At 41.8% G+C, this 22,775-nt stretch overlaps 1 protein-coding gene across 1 annotated transcript in view; it reads left to right on the top strand.

Annotated features, from left to right (window-relative positions):
* Positions 1-22,775, top strand: part of CNNM2 (cyclin and CBS domain divalent metal cation transport mediator 2) — a 111,510-nt gene that overhangs the window by 82,089 nt on the left and 6,646 nt on the right. Inside the window, exons 2-6 of the mRNA XM_005416402.2 lie at positions 7,420-7,563; positions 11,839-11,976; positions 14,086-14,255; positions 17,089-17,182; positions 19,587-19,652. Of these exons, the coding sequence (XP_005416459.1) occupies positions 7,420-7,563; positions 11,839-11,976; positions 14,086-14,255; positions 17,089-17,182; positions 19,587-19,652 (612 nt within the window). The remainder of the gene's footprint in view (positions 1-7,419; positions 7,564-11,838; positions 11,977-14,085; positions 14,256-17,088; positions 17,183-19,586; positions 19,653-22,775) is intronic.

The raw sequence follows: 22,775 nt of genomic DNA, 5'->3' as shown, positions 1-22,775 counted from the left end.
ACTTCTCTTCCTCTCCTACTTCAGATCCAGTGGATATTTCTCTAAGACAGAAAATGCTTCCAGTTCTGGGAAGCAGCTTGTATTTGTTCATTTACTAGGCTGAACTCAGGGTTCTGGCCAACACTGAGAGCTGGTGGTGTGCATTTTTCACCCTCGTGGACCCTGGTTATTGTTAACCCCAGCCACATGCAGCACAAATTCCCTGCTGCAAAAGCACTGCCTGACTGGGAAGCGCTGCCCTGCTGTTCATGGCAAGGGAATTGTTAGCAATGTTCAAGGAGTTTCTGAAACTTTTTCTCTCCACTTTTCAATTTCATTCATGATGCCTGCCTACGCCTTTTAATAGTTTTCCCTAAATATTCTCATATTTAATTCTTCCCTGAGATTTCTGCTTTGATAGCAGAGGTCTGAGTTGAAATTACCTTTTTTCCTTACACTCAAGCTATTTCTGGTTCCCAGCTTATTTCTTTTACTGGCATACCTATGGAGACTTCCCAGCTCCAGATCTGAGTTGGTTGCCAGGTTCAGTTCAGTTGCAGGTAAAGCTGCAGCTTTCTAGAGCTATGCTCTCACATTTAAAAGCAGCAGCAAAGTAAATTAAGTTTGTCAGTGTGTGTCTCACCAACGTCCTAGCAGAAGGAATTGAAGGGAATGAAGGCAGCAGCAGAGTTGGAGTGCCTACACCAACTGGTAGGCTGGTGTAGGTGGAAAATGTTAGCTCATCGCTTCTCTTCCATCTGCCACAGGGCACTGGAGAATTATTGAGTCCTTTCTAGGAGCTTTGTCCAGTCAAGTTTTCAAAGTTGCAAGCAACTGAGCTTCTGTCGTTTCCCTTGGGAAAGTATTCCTTGCAAATACAATTCACTGTCAGGAAGTCATTCTGAAACTCTCCCTGATTTTTGCTTTTTTTGGTGTCCTCCCACTAAATGGACTTTAACACAAAGAGTCTATTTAAAGTGCTACTTTTTTATTTTTCTGTGAAGGCTGCTGCGGTTTCTGGTTAATGTTTGTACGAGGCTGAGCTCTCTGGTTTAAAGGAGAATCACTGTATTCCCAGTGGTTGTGCTGATACTTTCACTCATTTCCTTTGAGGGTCTGGATGATTTTTATGTGGCTGTATTAAATGAATGCTAGTTATCAGATTCCCTTCCCAAATATATATTAAAAATTATATGTTTTGCTGCTGAAAAGAGCGCGATCTAAAAAGTCTTGTCTAAACCTAGATTATGTTTTTACAGAAGTTTTTGGTTTCTCTTGATTCTGCGAGTAGTGTTGTGTTATGAACCCAAAGACAGTGTGCACCAGTTTATGTGTGTGTGTTTGGAGAAAATACCAGTCTGATTGCCCCATTGAAAATAATCAAAGTGAAAAAGCAAACATCATGAATGCAAATTTCTGCCAATAGAAGGGAGATTTAATGTCCTTGAACTGTGGTGCAGAAAAGAAATTTAGGAAAACACTTTTTACTTTGATATAATTGCTTGCAAGCCAGGGCTACTTCAGGGGGAGTTAATTTTACTGGATAAATTATACAACGTGTTTTAAAATTGATTGTTTAGAATAATGTGTTGTTGAACCCGTGAATCTCAGTGACAGACCAGTGTTTACCTTTGTACAAATCAGTCAAAACAAAAACAGTCCCATAAGTTTAAACAGGGGGATTTTCCAGAAGCAGAGATTGTAAGTTAGCAAATTCAAGGGCAGCTAAACACCAAATGGGATTTTTCTCTATGTCATTGAAGGCATATTAAACAGGCTATGGCTTAATGTTCCAGGGCACTAACCCACAGCAAACAGACTCAGATTACTGGTTTTAACAAAAATGGACTAGCCTGATTCTTGTTTTACCACAAACTGACTCAACAAGAATCTTCTGTTTTATAAATGTCTACCACAGCTTTGATTTTTCTTTTTAATTTTTTTAAGGAAACCAGGGGCCTTTAGTAAGATCTGCTGGTTGCAGGGGGGAAAGAACACCTACAAATCTTTCCAGTTACTGAGTTCCTAAACCTCCTTTGGCAGAAATAGAGGCGTTTCAAGTTGCTTTCTCATAGTGTAAGCTTATACACATCACTGCAGGTTGTAGCTCACTGCTCAGAGCCCCTAAATTGCACCTTTGCTGTTGGATCATTCATTCCTGGGAACCTGTGTTTGCTCTAAAGCTATGGCAGCAGTATTTCTGAAGCATAGTGTGGCTGGTAGTAGCATTTTGTTATTACATTTGGTCACACACAAGGCCAGATTGTGGCATTCCAGATCAGTAAAACTTGCTGTCTTTATATATCCTTATGTACTGAAAGTTTTGCAGTTTTTTTAGAAATTCGGCAATGAGAATTCAGCAATGAAGTTTGGCTTGGGATTTCAGTCAGACCTTCCTTCAAAGTCTCTGTAAATCACTGGATAATTTAGGAAGGGGCTTCTGGAGGTCATCTGGTCCAACCCCCTCTTTGGAGTGGGCCACCTTTGAAGCTGGCTCAGGTCACTGAGTTTTAAATCCCTCCAAAGTTGGAGATTTCACTGCCCCTCTGGGCCCCTGTTCCAGTGTTTGACCACCCTTGTGAGGAACAAGTTTTCATTATTTAAAGAGAGTCTCTATGTTTGAAATTTGTGTTTATTGTCTCTTGTCCCATCAGTATCTAGCTCAAAGGACTCTAGTTTTGTGTTCTCTACTATGAGGTACAGAAAGACTTTGAAGTCCTTTCTTTCAGCCTTTTCTCTGTGAGACTCCACCAATGCAGTGCCCTCTGCTTTTCCTTGTGCATCATGGGCTCCAGCCCAGCCCTTCTTAGGATCCATCCACCAAAACTGTTTCAGTTTCTTGATGTCTTTGTTGTTCTGGGGAACCCCAGACTGAATGCCAGAGCTGCAGCTGTGGTTTCACAGGTGTCAAATAGAGAGGAATAATCTGTTCCCTTGACCTGCCAGCTGCATGTGTGCTGATGTGAGCAGAGTTCCTTTCCATTGCTGCAGGGACACGCTGCTGACTCCTGCAGTGTGTGCACCCAGTGCCAGCACATGGGGTTGTTTTGTACCAGGTTTATGACTTGCATTTGCATTTATTGAACTCTACAATATGTCTGTCATTCTGTTTCTTTTGCATGTGTGTCTATGAGGAAGTTACATGTGAGAGTGGGGTGGGTACAGCTCCATCCAAATGGCAAAACTTTCCATGGAGTCAAGATCCTGTGAGTGACCAGAGCAGATCTTGAAGAGATGTTTTCATCTCTGGTTTGAACGACATGACAGTATTCTCAAGGTCCTTGCTCTAGATATAAATGCCTCAGGATCAAAGGGAGAATTTTCCACCACTATGTATTTCTCAAGAAATCGTCATGGTACAGTAAGAGAATGAGTATTTCAGGCATTTCTTTCTTCCAGTTCTGTTCTGTGTGGTCACTAAATCACATGGTCTCCCAGGAGCTCATTCTAGGTTCACTTACTCATGCGGATTTAACTAAGCATCTTCATGTTTCCTAATTAGCTTAATAAATTAATCAGAAGTTCTACAGAGCAAAATCTAAGCTGAGCAGCAGGGTTTTAAGCAATGGGAAGAGACTGGATTTATGTTTGCCAAAACCACTTGGTGCTTTAGTTTCCTGTGAAGGTAACAGAGAGATCACAACTGGTGCCTCAGGTCTTGTACAGGTATCAGCCCCATGCAGGTCTTTGGTGGTGTCACTGACTGTCACTATACAGGGGGAAACCGAGGCAGAAAGCAAACACTGCCTGCCTGTGCCCACAGAGGAGCTGTGGGTCACACATCATTTCTGCCTTTATTGTCAGAACTGGCAGTTTTGCAGAGCTGCCCACTTGTTAAATCTCATTGTATCAACACTTAAAGCAAGGGATTAAAGAAGCATTAATGTCATCTATGAAGTGTGGTTAGAGACTGTGGCCACAAAATCAGTGAAGTACAGAACTTTCCATACACCTGTTCTCTCTGTGTAATTTATATTCTGCTCTCAAAGCCCTAGGAATATTATATGCAGTCCAGATTTTCGTACCTGCTGGATGTTTACTTTATTCAGCTCCTTACTGGGTATGTGCTGTAAGTCTTTATCAATGGAAAATACAAGCAGAAACTGCTCTTTTTCAATTGAATAAAATAATATGACAATTTTCAGTGGCCTGATAAAGTCTTTGAATAAAGCTGTAGCCAATTTCTGTTTCAAACACTCAGAGGAGTCATTATTTTACTCACAGGCCACTTTTACAGTTGAGCACATGCTGTGTTGTGCTCTTTTACTATGTATAAAGAGGTCTTTGCGCTCCTAGCTTTTCCTTTAGCCTTTTATGTCTTGATTACTTCCATACGTGCAGGGTATTTGCAGTCTTCTGTGGTGAGAGGGCAGCCAGTCTGGGAATGCATCTTCATAACGTCTCCGTCACCACCTCTGATGTGTGTTCCGCTGTCTGGTGATTTCTTGCAAATTATTGGATCTGGGTCAAAATTATCTTGCAAAGACATAAGAGATGTAATTTTCGGATGTGGTCTGTCTCATCAAATAATTTCATGAGCATTGGAGCCAATACAAAGGAAGGAGAAAACTTGGGAGAAAAAGGCAGCCTTTTAGGGGCAGCTTATTAGATTGGCTTAAATTCATCTGACCCCAGCTAAGTGTTGGGTTGATGAAAGCCTGGAACAGGAAAACTTGACAATCAGGAGGGAAGAAAGGTTAGTGTCACCGTGTGTGTGGATAATCTATCTCTTCTCAGCAGATAAATTCTCTGTAACATGTAGGTTATTTAATAATAAGGGTAGAACTGAATATCAATGCTACCCACCAAAATCCAATGATGATAACAAGTTTCAATGGTCTTGATACTTTGGGTGATTAGTAAAAAACCATTAAAATTGGAGATTATGGCTGGGCCAGAAAAAAGGTGTTTCTAGCCTTCTTTTTATCACAGAAAATGCAAAGTGCCTGATACCTCTCCATAACTCCTGTCTTACCAGCTCACTTTGCTTAAGAGAGCAGCAGCTGGTACAGGTTTTGGTCACTCATCTCACATTAGGTGTTGTTGCTATGATCAGAGTCCTGCAGCTGCTCAAGTGGGGAGAACATAACATGTTTTAGTGATGCTGAATTCTTGGTGGGATCCACTCTGGTAGGAAGGGCATGCAACTTGTTTTGTGGGTGAAACTTGTGCACAACTTCCTATTGTATTCCAACCCCTCAGGTCCTTCTCTCATCCCATTTACATAAATCTCTGACGTTACTTGTAGATATGTTCAGGACTCCATTGTTAGAAAGACTGTTCTTTTCAAAATTTCAAATTTCATCATCTAGTTCAGCATTATCATAGGCAATGCAGGAGTGGAGGAAAAGGCTGATGATTTTGATCAAAGCTGAACATGAGTTGATAGCATTGTCTTTCGGTGTTCTTGTTTGGCTGATTTACTTGGTTTGGTTTTTTTAATTTAACCCACTTGAACAGATCTTACCACTTACTAATATGTGAGAACAGATATCCTGAGGAATTAACATCTGAATGAGCGTGTGCTGATGAGCTGCTATGGTCTGTGATAGAAATGGCTCTTGAAGGAGCCTGTCTTTTGACTTGAAAGCAAATATACTAATATAGCATGAGCAGGCACTAGGAAATAAATTAGAGCATTTGTTTTGTCTGTGCAATTTTTTTTCTTTTGATGCTGCAGTTCTTATTTAACATCGTTATGTTGAAAGAATATAATTGAAGTAATATATTACAGGCAAATTGCAGTAATAATAGTGCTCAAATCTTTCATGTTTTTATGAAGTCACTTTAATGCTGTTCATTGACCAGGAGAAAGAGCTGGAAGTCTTGCCAGGAATGCAGAGAAATAAAACCCATAAAACCTGGCACGGTGAAAGACTTACAGTACAATATGAATGTTGATACTTTAAAAATCACAAATCATCTTTCTATTAATTTGCTGTAGAATAAGGTCTCCTCAAGATAAGACTCAGTAGTGCTGTGTAGTTGGTATTTAAAGTATGTCCATCTGCATCTAAACGAGTAGCTCCAAGACAATCAGATTATGCAGTAGTTACTTTGGTGAGAATATCGCCTAAGTGGAATGGAAACTTCATTTTGAGTCTAATATTAGACCCTGCTTTGGAAAATTCCTTTTAAATGATCACAAGCTGGGAATAGCAAAAGAATTTAACTTTCGACAGACAGAGCATTCACCAAGAATTTGTTTTTAACTGCTTATGTTGGGTCCCTGGGAAAGCAGATGTGAAAAACTTACCAAAGTGAATTGACTTGACCTGATGCAATGTTTATATCAGTAGTTGATAAGTTTTCCTCCCTTGTCTAATTTGTTCGGGATATTTTCATTCTTTAAGCATGAGTAAGTCTGGGCTGGAATAGTTTGAATGCTTGTTAGTCTAATAATCTGAATCTTAAAACAGGCAGACAATATTGCCTATAAAGGGGTCTAAGCAAAGTTGAACTATTTTGGTTGTCTTCCACAATTGGGGGTAAGGATAATTTTTGAGACCAGCCAAGAAGAGTGTGAGACACTGTTTCTTACCTCCTGATAGTTCAGAAGGCACATTGATGCCTGTGTACTTGTACTCCAGAATGCCACTTACATTTGGCGGACCCTTTGAATGAATGCTATTATTTATGCAGCTTTACAAAGGACTGGTTTTCAATGGCAGCTGGAGAAACTGGCAACCAGAGCTATCAAGGCCAGTTTGAAGGGTCATGATGATGACATTCTTACCATCATCATTGCTATGGCAGAAGGGGCTTTAAGAATTCACTGTGAATGATGTCCAGCTCGGGAATCTTTAGGACTACTGTTAAATCTCTTCTTTGATGTTCTCTTTGTTGATCAGACAGTTGCTTTGAATATTTTAATTAATTAAATCCTAAATAACATATCATCACCCCATATGGGGAATATATAAATAAATTATTTTTGAGGAAGAGAGGGGAAAAAGAGGAGCTGATGGATGGGGCTGACTTCTCCCTAGCTCTATCCTGTTCCTGTGCTTCTGTGGTTTGGTCATTGCTGCTATTTTTTCCAGGCTTGAGGAAAACATCCATGGGATCTCACTGCAGAGGAAGGCTCCAGCCTGGCCTTCCTCTGCCAATGCATGAGACAAGAAGCAGAACAACAAGATAATATGATTAATTCAATGCCAGGGTGACAGTTTTCCTGGGAAAGACATTAGGAGAAGAACACTAATCTCTTTAGCTCTCCTTTAGGGCATAATGTTGATTTATGTGATGCAGGAATGTGTATCTCAGGCAGAAATCAGATTATGATTTTAAGCATCTGTTAAACTTTGCCGCTTTTTTAATAAAGCCTGACACCAACCTTTCTGTCTTTTTATTTATACCTGTATGTCTCTAGTTCTGTTATAATTTCTGATCATTCAGAAGTTTCTAAAATGTCTAAATTGCTGATCTGTCTCATTGCAGGCAAGTCTCACCTGGCTATAGTGCAAAGAGTAAACAATGAAGGAGAAGGGGACCCTTTTTATGAAGTCCTGGGAATTGTCACTTTAGAAGATGTGATTGAAGAGATCATCAAGTCTGAAATTCTGGATGAAACAGATCTATACAGTGAGTAGAAATATTTGCGATTTGTTTATAGATGAGAAGAAAGACTCCATCCAGTAGCAATTGTATTTATAGCTGTGTTTTGAGAGATGTTGTGTTGTTAATTTTAAAATCTCAGTAGTCAAATTGTTGAGGAAGTTTCCTTAACAAAATGATTGATCTGCAGATCTCTCAGATGGTCAAAGTAATTTTTGGTTTTGCAGCATGGGAGCCTCACTCCTTTAGGCTGTGTTAATTCAGAAGCAGGATATAAAAACTAAAGCAGGACAGAAACTAAAGTTTCTTTATTTGATCCTTTTACCAGGAAGGTTTACATCTGCAACAATGATCTCCCACATTTTCCCCCATTGTCAGTCTGCCTCAAGGGCCTGTAGTCCATGTACCACCATAGTTCAGCAAGAGGCAGGCAAATACCATGCCTCAAGGAAGAGGAATGGAGTCTCTTTAGAATATCTGTCACTCATTGAGAGATCTTGAGAATGGAAAGTCTTCCTCAGGGCTGAAAACCAGCCTGTCCTAAACCAGCCTTCTCTTTTCATCACTCAGCACAGCTCCTTCCTTCTTTGTGCTAATGTCTGTTGAGGGAGATGATGCTGCAGGTCAGCCATTACCTGGAACTTAAGAGATCTGGACCCTTTTCTTTCCCAGATTAAAACTTGGCCAGTTAGCTAAAGTGTCTGCTTCTCCCCCCATCTGCACAATCTGACCTGTGCATACAGGACTTTCTTTCAGTCATTCTTCATCTGTTTTATCTGGGCTTTGATCACTTGTTGGCAGATGCTGTTTTTCACTATGTGTTTTCGTGCAGCACAAGGATGTCTCCAGATTCTATTATAGTAGAAATAATAATTTTAAGTATCTTTAACACTGTTCAGCTGTCCTTTGCTTTTTTTTCTCTTTCCTCATGGAAGGAATGTTTCTACAGCATTTGTTCAGGCCAACCCAAGCATCTTCTATCCTCCCTCCAAGCCAAATGCCCAATGAGCATTTTATACGGTGGGATAGACTTGTTTTTGCCTGAAATGCTTTCTGTACCTAGTGGATATTTTATCAGTATTTATGTACCCAAATGATCATGTAAATCACAGTTGTGTTTCACTGTGTGCTGAACAGTCTAATTACTGTGTAAATCACAGAAATCCAGTTATATTGATTTCTTTCCATACCTTCACAAGTGAATTGTTGGGCTAATCAGTTGCAACGTAATGCTTTTGCAGGCTGAATTCAAACTTCATTTTATACTCCAAAAAGATCCTATCTTTATCTACCTTTGAGATATTTACGTGCACGTTTGAGGGAATACACTGCTTATGCTTTCAATTTCCCCCTCTGCCTTGTTTGTTAAAAGAAAACACATAGATCATGCTGTGTTGTTCTGCAGGACAAAAAAAGCTTTGCCCATTAATAGGATGTTAGAGGGCAAGGAAATGAGAATTTAATTTTAATTGTCCTACCTGGAGGCTTCCTATATTAACAAAACAGAGCTGATAAACATTGAGTTCACTTGAAACTCTCATTCCTGGGATAATTTTTTACTATCAAAAATTCCTCATTCTGAACAGGAAGAAAACTTCCTAGGCTTCCTGGAGGATGCAGGAAATTTTAGAGGGTGACTCCTGCTAAGTACCATGAAGAACTTCTAATTTCTTTATGAAGCACTGGAGATCATTCCACTGTTAGACTGAAGGATACTATAGCAGTAAGGGAGAGAGCAGAAATCCCAAGAAGCTGTGAGGATTTGGACTTGGGCAGCCAACATCCAGTTGGTTTGGTGATGAGAACATGTATGAGAACATGAGTTTACTGAAAGTACTTTATTGTCCATTATATGTTAAGGGAGGTTATTTTTGGTGTTGATATCACAATGTCACTGTCAGTAACCCCACCTCTGATTCTGTTCATTATTATGGCAGTCTGGCTTGCTCAGCTCACAAGAAGTCAGCTTGAAACCCTTGGACTGATTTGCTCTGTACTAGGTGTTTACTTTAAAAAAGAGCGTTTGAAAAATTCTGGCAGCATTGTTACACTTTGTTCTGAAGTTTTAAAATTGTTTTGTTTTGCTTTGATGGAAACTTGAAATTTGATAAAATGGCTGACCTTGGTGTTGGAGCTGTGCCTTTCTGTTGTTTCCATGAAAAAACATTTGAACTGTGTTAAGGTGCAAGCAGTAGTATGTTACAGTTTCTGCTGAAAGCTGCTCTCACTGCTGAACTCCACAGCTGAATTTCTGCAGGGGTCCAAGTAAATGTGTGGTATGTCTTCATGTGGTTCTGTTGTGCTGTGGCTTGCAGAGATGCTGGGAGCAGGAAAAGTTATTAAATATGTCTGACCCCTCAAGATCTGGGTAGACTGAGTACTTCTGAGAATGAAACTTTGTACTGGGGATGCTGAAAGGGTGGAGAGATGATGTTTCTGTCATGGCACATTTCAGCCCATGTCGTGATGAAGAGCTGCCAGTGTGTTTGGCTCTTAGTACTGGAAAGTTGTAGCATTTTTTCATGGTTGGCACACTACAGGAATCTGTCCTGTGCTGCCATGGCTCTAGCCATGGTGGGAGAGCATTTCTCAACTTTCTCAGAGGCCCAAGGGAGAAAGCTGTATGTTCTGTGTTAGGCTGCACAGACTGCTTGTTCATGTTATGCATCAGGCATCAATGTTTAGGATTATTACAAGAGATACCACAAGCTAAATTTCATTTTGACCACTCATCCTCTGGAGTTCTCTACCTCAGCCCAGAGTTCATGGTCAGGCTTGTTGCCTATGAAGGTGAAGTCTAAATATTTCCAGAACCTACTGAAGACGTTTGCAGTATTTGTTGATTTCTCACCAGAAGTTGTAGTGAGAGTATCCCTTGTGCATCTCATTGTTCATGTTGCAGAACCAAACAGCAGCTCAGCACTCGGTGAGCAGAGATCACTTCAGCACACCAAGATAACTTCAGTGCCCGCATCTCCATCTCACTTACCAGAGAAAGGACAGACAGGAAATACCTGGTTCAGATTCAATTACATTGGTCACAATCCAGTCCTTGATTCTTCTGTCTTAAAAGAAGCTCAAAAGTTGTTTGGATAGCAAAGAACAATTAAGACCATCCCTTGCAAAAATAAGCCAAGATAATGCTAGTGCCAATAATGCTTAAGCCATGTGGCTCTGCTATTACCATATAACGCTTTTCTTGAGGGAAGGTTTTTGGATAAGCTGCCAAGGAAAAAAAATAAGGGGAGTTGCAATTGCCCATCATTTGAGTTAGAGCCTGGGTCTCTTACCTTGATGACCATTATGGACAGAAAGATTTAAGGCATCTTCCCAACGTGTGATTTTGGTCTTGTTTTCAGGTACCAGTAGTGCAGTATAAAGCCTGCAGTGTTACAGCTCTTTCAAAGGAAAAGCACAGAGATGTTTCCCTGTCCCAGGGCAAACACTTGTACTTGTGATTTTTGCCTCCCTGAAGAGAGCAATGATGGAGCTCCTTGTGAGAAAACACCTCAGATACAGTGCTTTAAAAATAACATTCTCTGGGCCTTTCAGAAAAAAAACAGTTTCTATTTTTCTTATCTCTTACAAGAGGTAGGACCTAGTGAGAGCTTCTAGGCAACTTTTTTCTCTATTAATTTTCCATTGCTTTGGTATGCATCTTTCCTTTAACTGCAAGTACAGATAAGGTCTGTCTCAAACTATATTCCTAAGGCAGGGATTGTTTTTAGTCTGTAGCCACTCCCTTCAGTGGTTTCTATTCCTGCTTTTGGAAGAGAAACTGCAGTCCCTGATGTAGTCCAAGTCTTGTGTAAAGTATTACTAGGGTAAGAGGCTTCTGCTTTCAAAGAAGAAAAAGGACATGGGTCATCATTGTTCTCCATATGCCTGGGAACTTTCTAAGGAATGTATATGTAAAAAACAGCTATCCCAGCTATGCTTATCAAACAACACCTTTTGATGTTCAGTAGTACTGAGCTGGACTTCTCCCCACCAGAAGTGTAACATGCAGAGCTGCTCTGCAGTCAGGTATTTGCAAGCAGAGACATTCCCCTGACCAGGGTGACAGAGATGTGACAGAGGCTGGGGTGCCTGGCTGTGCAGGACAGGGCCCCATGGTTGCACAGCTTCTGATGGTCTGTGCCTTGGGCTGTGTGATGGTGAGCTGGGCTTTGCAGAGGGCTCTGCCTGCGCCTCGTGCTCCACGTGGCAACTCTGGCTGACCACGGCCGGCGCGGTTCGTGTTGGACCCCGTTCTAACAGAAATCGCTTCCTTCCTTTCTTCTCCCACCCTCCCTTCCCCAGCTGATAACAAGACGAAAAAGAAAGTAGCTCATCGGGACAGGAAGCAGGACTTCTCTGCCTTCAAGCAGACAGACAGCGAGATGAAGGTTAAAATATCACCGCAGCTCCTCCTGGCAATGCACCGGTTCCTGGCCACAGGCAAGTGCAGGTTATCTCCTTCTGCGATCGTGCCAGAGCCTGAGGCAGTTTGTCAGCAAAGGCCGGTGAGGTGGGTGGGACAGGACAGGCGGGAAGGGAGGCTGGATTGTGGGGTGACAAATAATGCCACTGTTGTGTTTTTCTTTTTAAATTCTCTCCTCTCCTGTGTTCAGTGTCGGCATGAACCCTCTGAGACATATACCAGGGGTGGACCAGTAACTTTAAATTGGTCTGAAAGGTAAGGATGAATGCCAAGTGCCGCACTGCATGTCTAGAGTCCGTCAGATTAACGACTAGCAAGTACACCCCATTAGGAAGAGCTCAGGGAACAAAGCAAAGAGGACTCGATACCACTGGCCAGCTGGCTGTAATTGCACTCTGGTGCCTTCTCCAGAAAGAGATGCTGGACTTGTTGCAGGAAGGTCTAAACCTGTTCCATGAGACTTTATGACTCCAAGTGAAAAACTCTCCTGACACATTTAATGCAGACTGCACAGGTGGTTGAACTGTACTCTTTAAAATGGATTTCTGTCTGGCTTGTGTGACCTCCGTTGATGACTTCAGAGGTTTCAGAGGACAGTTGCCTCCATCCCAGAACACCTTGATGTTTTAGCCCTTGGGTGGGCAGTCTGGCAGAGAGACCAGGGCTTTGAATGGTTTCTTGCGGCTGGTATTGCCTTTCGTCGTAAACTTGGTCCTTTCACCTCAGAGATGAGGCCTTTAAACAGGAGAGCTTGTGGAAAAATGCCTTCCTATTGCTTGTGCTGTCTCTCTTTGACATATAAAGACGTGCCACACGCAGGCCTTTCAGACGGTCATCTTTGCTGCCATGTTCAACATACGTTCATGGGTGGAAAATTATAAAGTTGCTTTGTCTGAAGTTTGCCAGCTCCACTTGGAAGTTAGTACTTCCCCTCCTCTAAGATGCAGTAACTGCCTGCCTAGATGCTCCTAGTCTGTCTTCATGCTTTATTTTGCCTGTGACTTGAAAGAAACATGTACACGATCGGTTATCACATCTCAGCTAAGGGGCAGTAATTCCGTAGACGGCTCGGACTCCTACGGCTCATGTGCACATGAGCGTGTCCTTGGTGAAAGGAAGCAGTTCAACAGGAAGATGTGGATTTAACAGCAAGCAAGGCGTGGTTCATGTAGTGTACAAGACTCGGTGGAGTTCCATAAGCACCTGCTCAACAGACATAGTCTTACAGTGCTGCTTCTCTACTTGTTTTGTGGATGGAAGGATTGTGTGTAGCTTAAATACAGGTCTGTCAGTGAAGCTACTGCTAAAAAAGATGAAAGCTACCGTTCTGGTTTCTCTGTTCTAAATTGAGAATAGTATCTTTTGCAGATGATGGGTTGTCAATGGTCCTGTTCTGAAATGAGGTGTTGGGAAAGTTGATCAATTTGCATGTGTAATTCTAGTCGTCCCTGGCTTACCTCTCCCACACAAGGATGAGCTTTTCTGCTTCAAACAGCTCCCGCTGGAAACACTGAAGATCAAGTGGATAGGGATTGTGTTCTGTGTGTCAGACATTAATCCCACATGGCTTGAACTGATCTGCACTTTCTCACTTTGAGTAACTTTTCCCATTTGAACCATGGCAGCTCCAGTTGTGTCTTATTTGTGTAGAGCATCTCTCTAGAGCAACATTATAGGCCCCAAGCAGTAATTAATTAATTAATTAATTTCATTTTAATAAAGTGCAGTGACTTCAATAAAAATGTAAGTGACTTCAATAGCTTTTAGGGAAGGAAAAAAACAAATACAGAGGTTCTCTGTGCCCCAACTTTAAAGCTTTTCCATTTATACAACTCCGTGACTCAGAACTCTCAAGAGGGGAAGACCATCTTTTTCTTTTCCCTTTCAGATGAAGACATGATTTTTGGTTGTTTTGAAAAATGCTTCAGTAATGGAAGTTGGGGTGTTACTGTGTTTTTTCCCCTCCCTTTACAAATCTAACAGTCTCAAAAGACAGGAAACCTGCAGTTCCATAATGGACCTCTCTGCATCTGTGTGTCTTTTATAGGCAAATGCTTATTAACGACTATTACTAACTTCTTGCCAGGCATATGAGGTGTAATGCCAAGTTGTATCTTGTGTTATAGAAGTAGAAGCATTTGGTCCATCCCAGATGTCAGAGAAGATCCTTCTCAGGCTGCTAAAACATCCCAATGTGATCCAGGAGCTGAAATACGATGAGAAGAACAAGAAAGCCCCAGAACACTACCTCTACCAGCGAAACAAGCCCGTCGACTACTTTGTTCTCATTTTACAGGTCAGACATGTGGTTGTGTAGATATGTGCAAAACCTTTTATCTCCTCATGTATCCCCCTCTATACATCTTCCAGGTGTTGAAATTTGTCTTCTTTCAAACATGGTAGGGGAACCATGGCTCCTGGGAACTGCTCCTGCCTCCTTTATGACCTTGCCAGCCTTGAAGAGCTCACTCAGCTGCTTTCACCCTCAGTTAAAGCAGTTATGAAGGATAGAAAGCACTTCCCACTTTGTCATCTGCCAAAAGTTACTAAAGTTTTCACTATCCCAAGGATAGACGGTGCAAAGGGATCCCCACTGCCATTGCTTGGAAAATAGGGGTGCAGAAAATGCCACGTCATAGGAATTTTGCCAGCATGCTTTATCTGCTGTACCTTTCCCTTTTGCAAAAGGAGGCATGGGGGGGTTGATGGTTTAGAGAAATGACATTTTTCTGTGCAGTTTTGAGGTCTGTACCTGAGGTGTAGTGAGAAGCACAAGTGTCAGTGGGGGCCTTGTGCCATCTGAACTGATGTCACCTCCTGCTACAGCCCAGCAGACCCTGGGAACCCTGCCATCCACACCTTTATCCTGCCCTGAGATCCCTGCACTTGTGTAGATTTAAGATTGGAGCCCTGGGTGGTGTGGGAGGAATGTTTTCTGTGTGTTCTGTGCAGGATTGCTTCCAGTGCTGGTATCTCCCAGGTTTTGTTACTAGTCAGGAATGGTTGAATGTTTTAGGTAAAGCTTTACACAGAAATTTAGTTTCTATCTAGCACAATTTAAACAGTAATAGTCCTTTCAGAGAGATTTTGCTGGAAAGGCTCTTCTCTGTCCTGCACAACTGAAAATCAGTTTTGGTTCTAAAAGCACAGGCATTGTAGCTGAAATGTTAGCATGGGGTTTGAAATCCTAACATGGCCTTTAAAATAGAAAAGGGGAGTGCAGAAGTTTAAACACTCTGTGATAAACAGCTATGAGAGCACTAGGATATTATATTGTGGATGCACCATAATTCTGATATTAAAAAAATTCTTCTTCAAGAGTTTGAGGAGCCACTGGTAGCTCTTTAACTGCTCTTTCTTACATGCTGAATTGCTACAATCTGAAATATTCCAAAGGGAAGATAATCCCCCTGATGTAATGCTGCAAAGATGTAAATGGAGGACATGGGAATACAAAAGAACAATCAGTTCTTCCTGTGCTATTTTGCAATCAATAAATATTTAGCAAACACAACATGCCAGGTCTATAATGCATTTGGAAAAGTGAGTGTTGCAGTAAATACATACTACAAAAATGGCAACGAGGTTGGTTCTGCCAGGATCAAGAGGGGATAAATACTCTGCTTTTGTTATTTAAATGGAGTTGGACTTATTCTCTCACACTGAGGGACCAAGAAGGCCTTCACAGTAAATGCATGCCAGTAAACAATTAAATGTATATTCTTCTTGTGTGTACTCAGTCTTTGCCTGGGTGACAAAATTGTACCTTTTGGAAGGCTTATAATGAAGAAATAAGCTACTTTTGTTTCATAGAGTGAAACTGGTTTTAAAAGGGATTTATATGAAGCTGTTGCTTGTGGTAGCAGGAAAGTGGATTTCTGAGGGCACTCTATTCCTGCTAGGCAGATTTTGTGTTTTCTCTCATCTGGTACAGTTAGATAAACTGACTTGGTATTGAGGCTCATGCAGGTTGAGATCGTTATCACCTTTCTCTGCCCTTGTCCAGCATTGTAAATTTAAAGGCATGATTATTTATTTTAAGAGGGCCTTAATGAAATAAACACTTAGAAATTAATTCTACTTTTTGGCATAATTTTCACCCAATTGTGTTCGGATGATGTTCAGTCTTAGTACACCTGGGATGCACAGTCTGTCTCCCCCTCCCATCCTAGCCAGAGGAAAGGCATTGTAGGTAATTATGTTGTTTTCCTGAAATTCCAAATTTTGTGTAGCTCAGCCTGAAAGCTGGATGAGATCTCTTCTGTCTGCAGTGGTGTGCTGCGAGTCTCAGTGCAGTAAGGATGGGTGAACATGAAAAACAGGCCCCACTGAAAAGACAATTATTTTTGGCTACTTGTATACCAGAGTGACTGGGATGTTTTACAGCTGTTTGATGTGGTGGGTTCTGTTCTGCAGTCCTGTGTAGGACATAATGTTATACATTTGGTTGAGCCCACATCAGAAACAGGTGTACTTGCATGGTAGTGTAGTTTTATACAGCTTGGAAAACACTGAGGGTCTTTTGTAGGCAACACTCTACAAAAGAGCAGGATCTTAAGGGTGCTGGAATCTGTAAAACTGCTAGAAATCAAGACCAAAGTAGCCCCAAGGCTGCTCCTTCAGCAAGAAGGGCTTTATTTCTGTGGGAATCTCATCAGTGTAGGCAGCCAGCCTTCTCACACATTATCTCCCATCTCCCTTCCTGTGTTTGCCTTAGAGGGAATTCTGTGTGGATGTGAGCTGTGCCCCAGAATGTCTAGGTGCTTCAAGATCCCAGATGATTGTGCTCCATTTAAGCTTGTTGTGCTACTGGGGGAGTATTTTTTCACTTTGCAGTAAAGGAAAACAGCCTGGCAACGTGGAGCAGAGCCATAGTACCTGCCAAAGCTGGGAGGTGATCCTGATCCTGCTCCTCTGAGACTTCTACTGGCCACAAGGCATCAAAGACCAGGGTAGCTCAGGGCACAAATGCCTGTTGCCCTTCAGGGTCTGTCCACTGTTACAAACTGCAGGGACCATGACACTGCTTAGGGGTGTCAGGCTAAACTACCTTTCAGGGCTCAGGTCTGATCTTGTGCTTGAGATCTGGGGTCTCTTTAATTGCAGCTCTCTCTCCTTTTCCTTAACAGGGGAAAGTGGAAGTGGAGGCTGGGAAAGAGGGGATGAAGTTTGAAGCTGGTGCTTTTTCCTACTATGGGGTGATGGCCCTCACAGCATCACCAGGTATGTGCTCTTCTCTTCTGCTTCTGGAACAGTCTGAGCTCCTGCACAGTCCTGCCCTGCTGTGTCTGAGGGACTGATGGGATTGGCATGTCCTTGCCAGCACAGCCTGCCTCAGTGTCCCTGGGAGGACTGGCCAGTGGTGACACTGGCACTGAGTCCAGGACCCCGCAGCTGGCAGTGGTTTGCCAGCTCCCAGAGGATGTGAGTGTTGAATTTAGCAAGGGATGTGCTGGTACCGGTGGAAAGCTTTGTCGTTTTGCTCGCGGCAGGGTAACAGGGAGTGAATTAACAGGAATAAATAATTAGTGGCAGAGGGACATCTAGTGGTGTGAGGAGCAACCACCCGGTTAGCTTGGGGATGGTTCTCTTCACCAGTCTCTTGCCTAAAGCTGTCTGGAGAGAAAGGATGGAGCAGTGCCAGAAAAGCAATTGCTCCTGTCAGCTTGTGTGGAAATGTACCTGAGAAATCAGTGAGGGGGAAGAGGTGGTGTCTGAGGGTGAGTGTGAGCCACCTACAAGCACACAAGTGGTAGCCTCATGAGCCACCACCCCACTGGCACAGGCTGGGGAATTCTCATATTCTCACCATTTATTTCAGCTACATTTCAGCATTTGGTGATGTGTTTTATTGCCAGCAGTGTCACCACGTAGGTCTTGCCCTCAGCTGGAAATGTACAGCCCTGCTGGGTGAGCTGGGGCACTGGAGCTGGTGTTGGCCTTCTGCTGACACAGAGCCACTCGTTCAGCTCCAGGGAGAGATGTTTCTCGTGCTGAAATTGTGTCCTGTCACAGCAGGGTTTACATTCCACTTGAGAGGCAGCTTGTTTTAATTGTACACTCAGGAGTGCTCCTTTACATGTGTGTACCTGTGTGTATGTACACTGTCAAATTGTGGTGGAATGGAAATGCTTTTGTGAGTTATGAGTGTAACCTTGTTAGACTCTACAATCAGCAGCAGTTCTCTGGACCTCTATGAGCTCACTTTTACAGACAAGGCTAATTCCTTAATTATGTGCACTTTAATTTAGTCAGTAGCTTATACTTTTTGAGATTTGAGAGATTTTAAAGCATGGAGAGCACTGGTTGGATTTTATCTCAGTAATAGCAGCCATGTTCATGAAGAATTGTGAGACATGTACAACTGCATCATACCCTTAGCTTTGGCAATAGAGCCAGGCATGGAGCCTGGGTGTCAGACATGGTCACTTCTACCAGGCTTACACTTGGAAATCACCTGTGGCATCTCTGTTTTGCCAGTGTTGTTCAGTTTGAATCTTTTCATGTGTTCTTGGGTTTTGGGTTGTTTTTTGTTATGTTCTTAATCCTCCCCCCAACCATTCCAGTTGCCCCAAGTCCTATCAGGTGAAATGGTCTCCTCTTTAAATGCCCTGAAATCCATCTTTAATTTCACCATGTGGCACTTAGGAATATGCACTATTGTAAAGTAATCTTGGCCAGTCTTGAAATTACCTTCAACTGGTTGGCTTTGTTCTTTTTTTTTTTTTTACCTGTAGCAAATCCCTCATTTTGTTGGCTTTGCTTCCAGGTTCAGGGAATTTGTTATATGATGTCTCATGGCATCCTGAGATTTCTGTTGAGATCAGCTTATAAAAATAAGTTCCTGTTGCTCTGTGTAGACAGGAAAGCTCAGGGAAAGTATAAGTTATTGTGGAATGAAAGAAAACTCCTTCTCTTCTGTAGGTCCTAAGTAAATTACACATGCTTGCTCTCCTCACCTGGAAGATGAAGCCACTAACAGTGGAGTAAAACACTAAAACCAAACAACAAAAAACCAAAATAACCCCACAAACAAAACCACAGAAAATAAACAAACAAAAAAGCTAAGAAAAGAGTGAAGCTTTTTTCTTTAACTGCAGTTGGGGAAGGATTTGCAGTAATGGTGAGCAATACAATACCCATCCCAACGGGGATGAACTTGGAGAATCACAGCCTTACATTATATTTTACTGGAAACTTGAAGAACTATGAAGTATCTTTTGGTTTTATTTTTGTTATTTGACTCCCATAAGGAAGAGCACCCCTGAATGTTTTCTGGCTTGTTTTAATTCTTGCCTTCCAGGCTGGAGTGGGCACCACTGCTCCTTTTGAACTATTTCAGAACATGAGTATACCTTGATGGACTATTTGGTGCTGGATACTCATTTAAAACAGCAAGTGAAAATTATTCACTTCACTCCAATTCCTTGGTCTTGTTTTTTGGTTTATTTCTAAATTTGATTACGTTTTTTGGTTTTGCTTTTGTTTTAACCCTTTTCTTTTCCACAGTTGATTTGCACTTGTGGTTTTAGTTGGTCAGTTTGTCAGCTGGCTCCTTCCCCTGTCGAGTGTGGATAGCTGCCGCCTTTCCGGCCGTGATCTCATCCTTTTTCTCTCCCTCTTCTAGTTCCCTTGTCCCTGTCTCGTACCTTTGTTGTCAGCAGAACAGAGTTGTTAGCAGCAGGTTCTCCAGGTAAATCTGCATGCTTCTATTTTCACCATTCTTGTGACTGCCCTGATGCCATAAAAAGTCAGCTGCAGTCTGTATTTGTCTGACCCCTTTGCTCATTAGGGAGAAGTCCAGCACAGAACTGTGCCTCACAGGTAGGTATCCTGAACTTTTGTTTATGGGAACTGGTCAGTCATCAAAATGGGAAGAACTAAAAACATATTTAAGAAAATGTGCTTGGTAATGTGTGCTTGTTCTTTTTTCTCATATGGACGCTGGTGGAAAATTAGGAGGGGAGATTTTTTAGAAGAATGTATTTTCCCCCAAGCTGAGGCACAAAAAATTCTGAAGAAAATGCATTTGACAGAGGAGAATGTATGCTGCTAAACTGCCATAAAAGGAAAACTTATTTAATGAAAGTATTTTATATTCTCATATGGGTAAATACTATGGTTTGTATACAGTCTGGCCATTTCAATTCCTGGAAAGCTTTGAGCTTTCTCTCAGGGAGGTTAATGCCAGGGACCAGCACAGTGATCTGCTGAGTGGATGGATTTGCAATGGAATGCACAAGAAGATTGTGGGAGGACTTTCTGGTTCCTCTTGTGCTTTCCTTGCTGTGTCACCAAGCTGACTGGCACAGAAATTCCTTTGGAGAGCAGAGACCAGCAAGGGAACAAACTGGGCCAAAAGGAGCTCCGAGATGTGGTTGAGAGATTGTAAATTGGGAAACATCAAGAACTGAGCTTAGCAGACACTGCATGCATGGAATGGTTGGGAAAAATGGAAACCCATCAAGAAAATCTGTAGGAAAGCAGAATCCTAAAGTATTTTGGGCCACAGTGAGCATATGTCTTCCTTTTGAAGTTTTTTTTGAAGTTTTTTCCTTTTTTTTTTCAATCTTTCCCCAGAACTAAAAGCAAACAAGATTATGATATGCATATTTAAGTGAAGCATCTCTTAAACATTAATACATATCATGCATTTTATATACTTTCACCATCTGCTTCCTGCATTTCATCCTCTTTCTTTAACTTTAGAAAATGTATTTCATCATTGGTCCCTAAATTATCTTCACGCACATTCTGAACAAACTACAGGTTGTTGCCTTGCAGGGGATTTTTTTCATGCCCTGTTACTTTCCTGCTGCAAAACACCAAAGAAGGGGGAGAAATTTAATCTTTCTTTGATGGAAGTACCTGATGGCTCTCCTTTAAGCTTGGCAACTTTGATTATCTTTCTTCGCTTGGTTCTTTTGTTTGCCAGATCTTCTTTTTTCACTTTTATTTTTCCTTTTCCATTCTACAAATAAATATATAATTTGCACAGGTTGTTTCCAGTAAAAACACCAAGCATACTTTCATAGCTTTTCCCCCAGTTAAATAAAAAAATTATAAAAAATAAACAAGGGAAAATAATAGTGGCAAGAATCTCCTTTGTTAGGAACTGATAGTGTAAGCCTGGTCACTGTGGCAACGTGGTACCAGTTTTGATGAAACTCAGACCTTTTGTGGGGTGCTTATGAAAATAATCCTGTTGTTTAAACACAAATTCATAATACACTTGTACTGATGTCTGTCTTGTGGCTTGTGCTCTTTATCCTCTGTATAGAAAGGTGAGGAGTGTGGGAAAGCCTGGGTAGAGAAGCTCTAACGTGGATCTGCCTTGTGTTTGTCGTCTGTTCTTTCTGCGCCCTTTCCTCTTCATTATCTTCTCTCTCCCTGAACTGAATGTGATCCAGAAATCACATTGTTTCCCTCACATTTTTAGAAATCATACCTTTTTGTTGTCTCCTGTTGGCTCACCTCTCCCTTTTTTTTCCTTATAATGCTTTGCCATGTTGCTCTATATGCTTTGTTTTTTATTAGTAATGTACTATAAGATCCCTGGTGGAAAGAAAAGGCAGATGCAAGTCACACTAGTGTAAAGTTGTTCCAGATGGAAGCCTTTATCCCAAGCAGCAGTGAGGCTGTCCTTGTCACACACAGCCATATTTTGTGTGTACAGGTGAGAAAGAGGACAAATTCATCCAGACTTCACAGTTCCTTGTTCTCCAGTGGGAATTTCAGTATCAAGCCCTGTGTGCAGGTAGAGTTTTGGCTCCTGGCAGCAGTTACTGCAGCCTGCTGTGGCTTTCAAGTTGGCAAGTTGGCACAGAGGAAAACCTTGCAAGGCTCTGAGTACTTCGCCCTAAGCCTGCACTTGGTGTTGCCATAGGGACCTGCACTAATGCCATGGTGCAGAAATGGTAGGGAAATTATCAAGTTGTCAGAACCTGTATTTTCTTTTGTTCCTCTTTTTAAAATTGCAAGAAAGACAACATCAGAAGGTTTTTAAGTGGGAATAAGAATCGGGGCAATTCTGCATTCTAAAGTGTTAGGTATAGGAAAGACTGGATTCAGAGGCATGGGACAGGCTGTGTCATTTGGACAAGGAGATATTATATTTCTAGTGATTAGGTGGCAGAGGCAGGGTTAAATTTAAGGGAAGTTTTTAGTTTTATTTTTTTTAAGAAATAAAATTATATGTAGAAAAGTCTTTAAAAAGGAATTTGAAAAGCTTGTTAAGGATATTTTTGTTGATTTGCTCAAAGAGACTTTGTATGTTAAGATTATATGAAAATGATCTTTCAACTTGAGAATGGGGATCATGCAGTGAGTAGCATAGTTTACATCAAGTTTGAGTTTAGACTGGCTGAATGGGTTTTAAGTGCATTAAGATTCAAAAATTCTCTGGTCCCAAAGATAGTTCTTTGATCAGTATGTACTGTATGTGTGCCCAGGGAGCAGCTCTTCTGCAGGAGGGAGTCTCTCTCAGAATGTGTTTCTGTCCTCCTATCTTCTGGGTCATTGTGTGGGTGGAAGCCATGGATGCAGAATGTCTGTGGTGTCCCAAAAGCACGTTTGCTTTGGATAGACTGTGTCCAGTCACACTCACAGGGGACAGCTGCAAGATCTTCAAGTGAAACCCCGTGGGACTTAAAGGCCAGTGGTGGAAAATGATGTCTGTAGTGTTCTCCTTTCCTGGCCACAGATTTTTCTCTGTAGTGTGGACTATTCTGTCTGTGTCACTGGCTGGCATGGAGTTTGCTTTCCTTCACTGAGGTTTTGCCACCTCAAGCACTGGTAGGAAATGTTGAAGTAATTG

The sequence above is a fragment of the Geospiza fortis genome, unplaced genomic scaffold (genome assembly GCF_000277835.1).
Source record: "Geospiza fortis unplaced genomic scaffold, GeoFor_1.0 scaffold130, whole genome shotgun sequence".
In the NCBI taxonomy this organism is placed as follows: domain Eukaryota; kingdom Metazoa; phylum Chordata; class Aves; order Passeriformes; family Thraupidae; genus Geospiza; species Geospiza fortis.
This window is presented reverse-complemented; position numbering and strand designations above follow the sequence as displayed.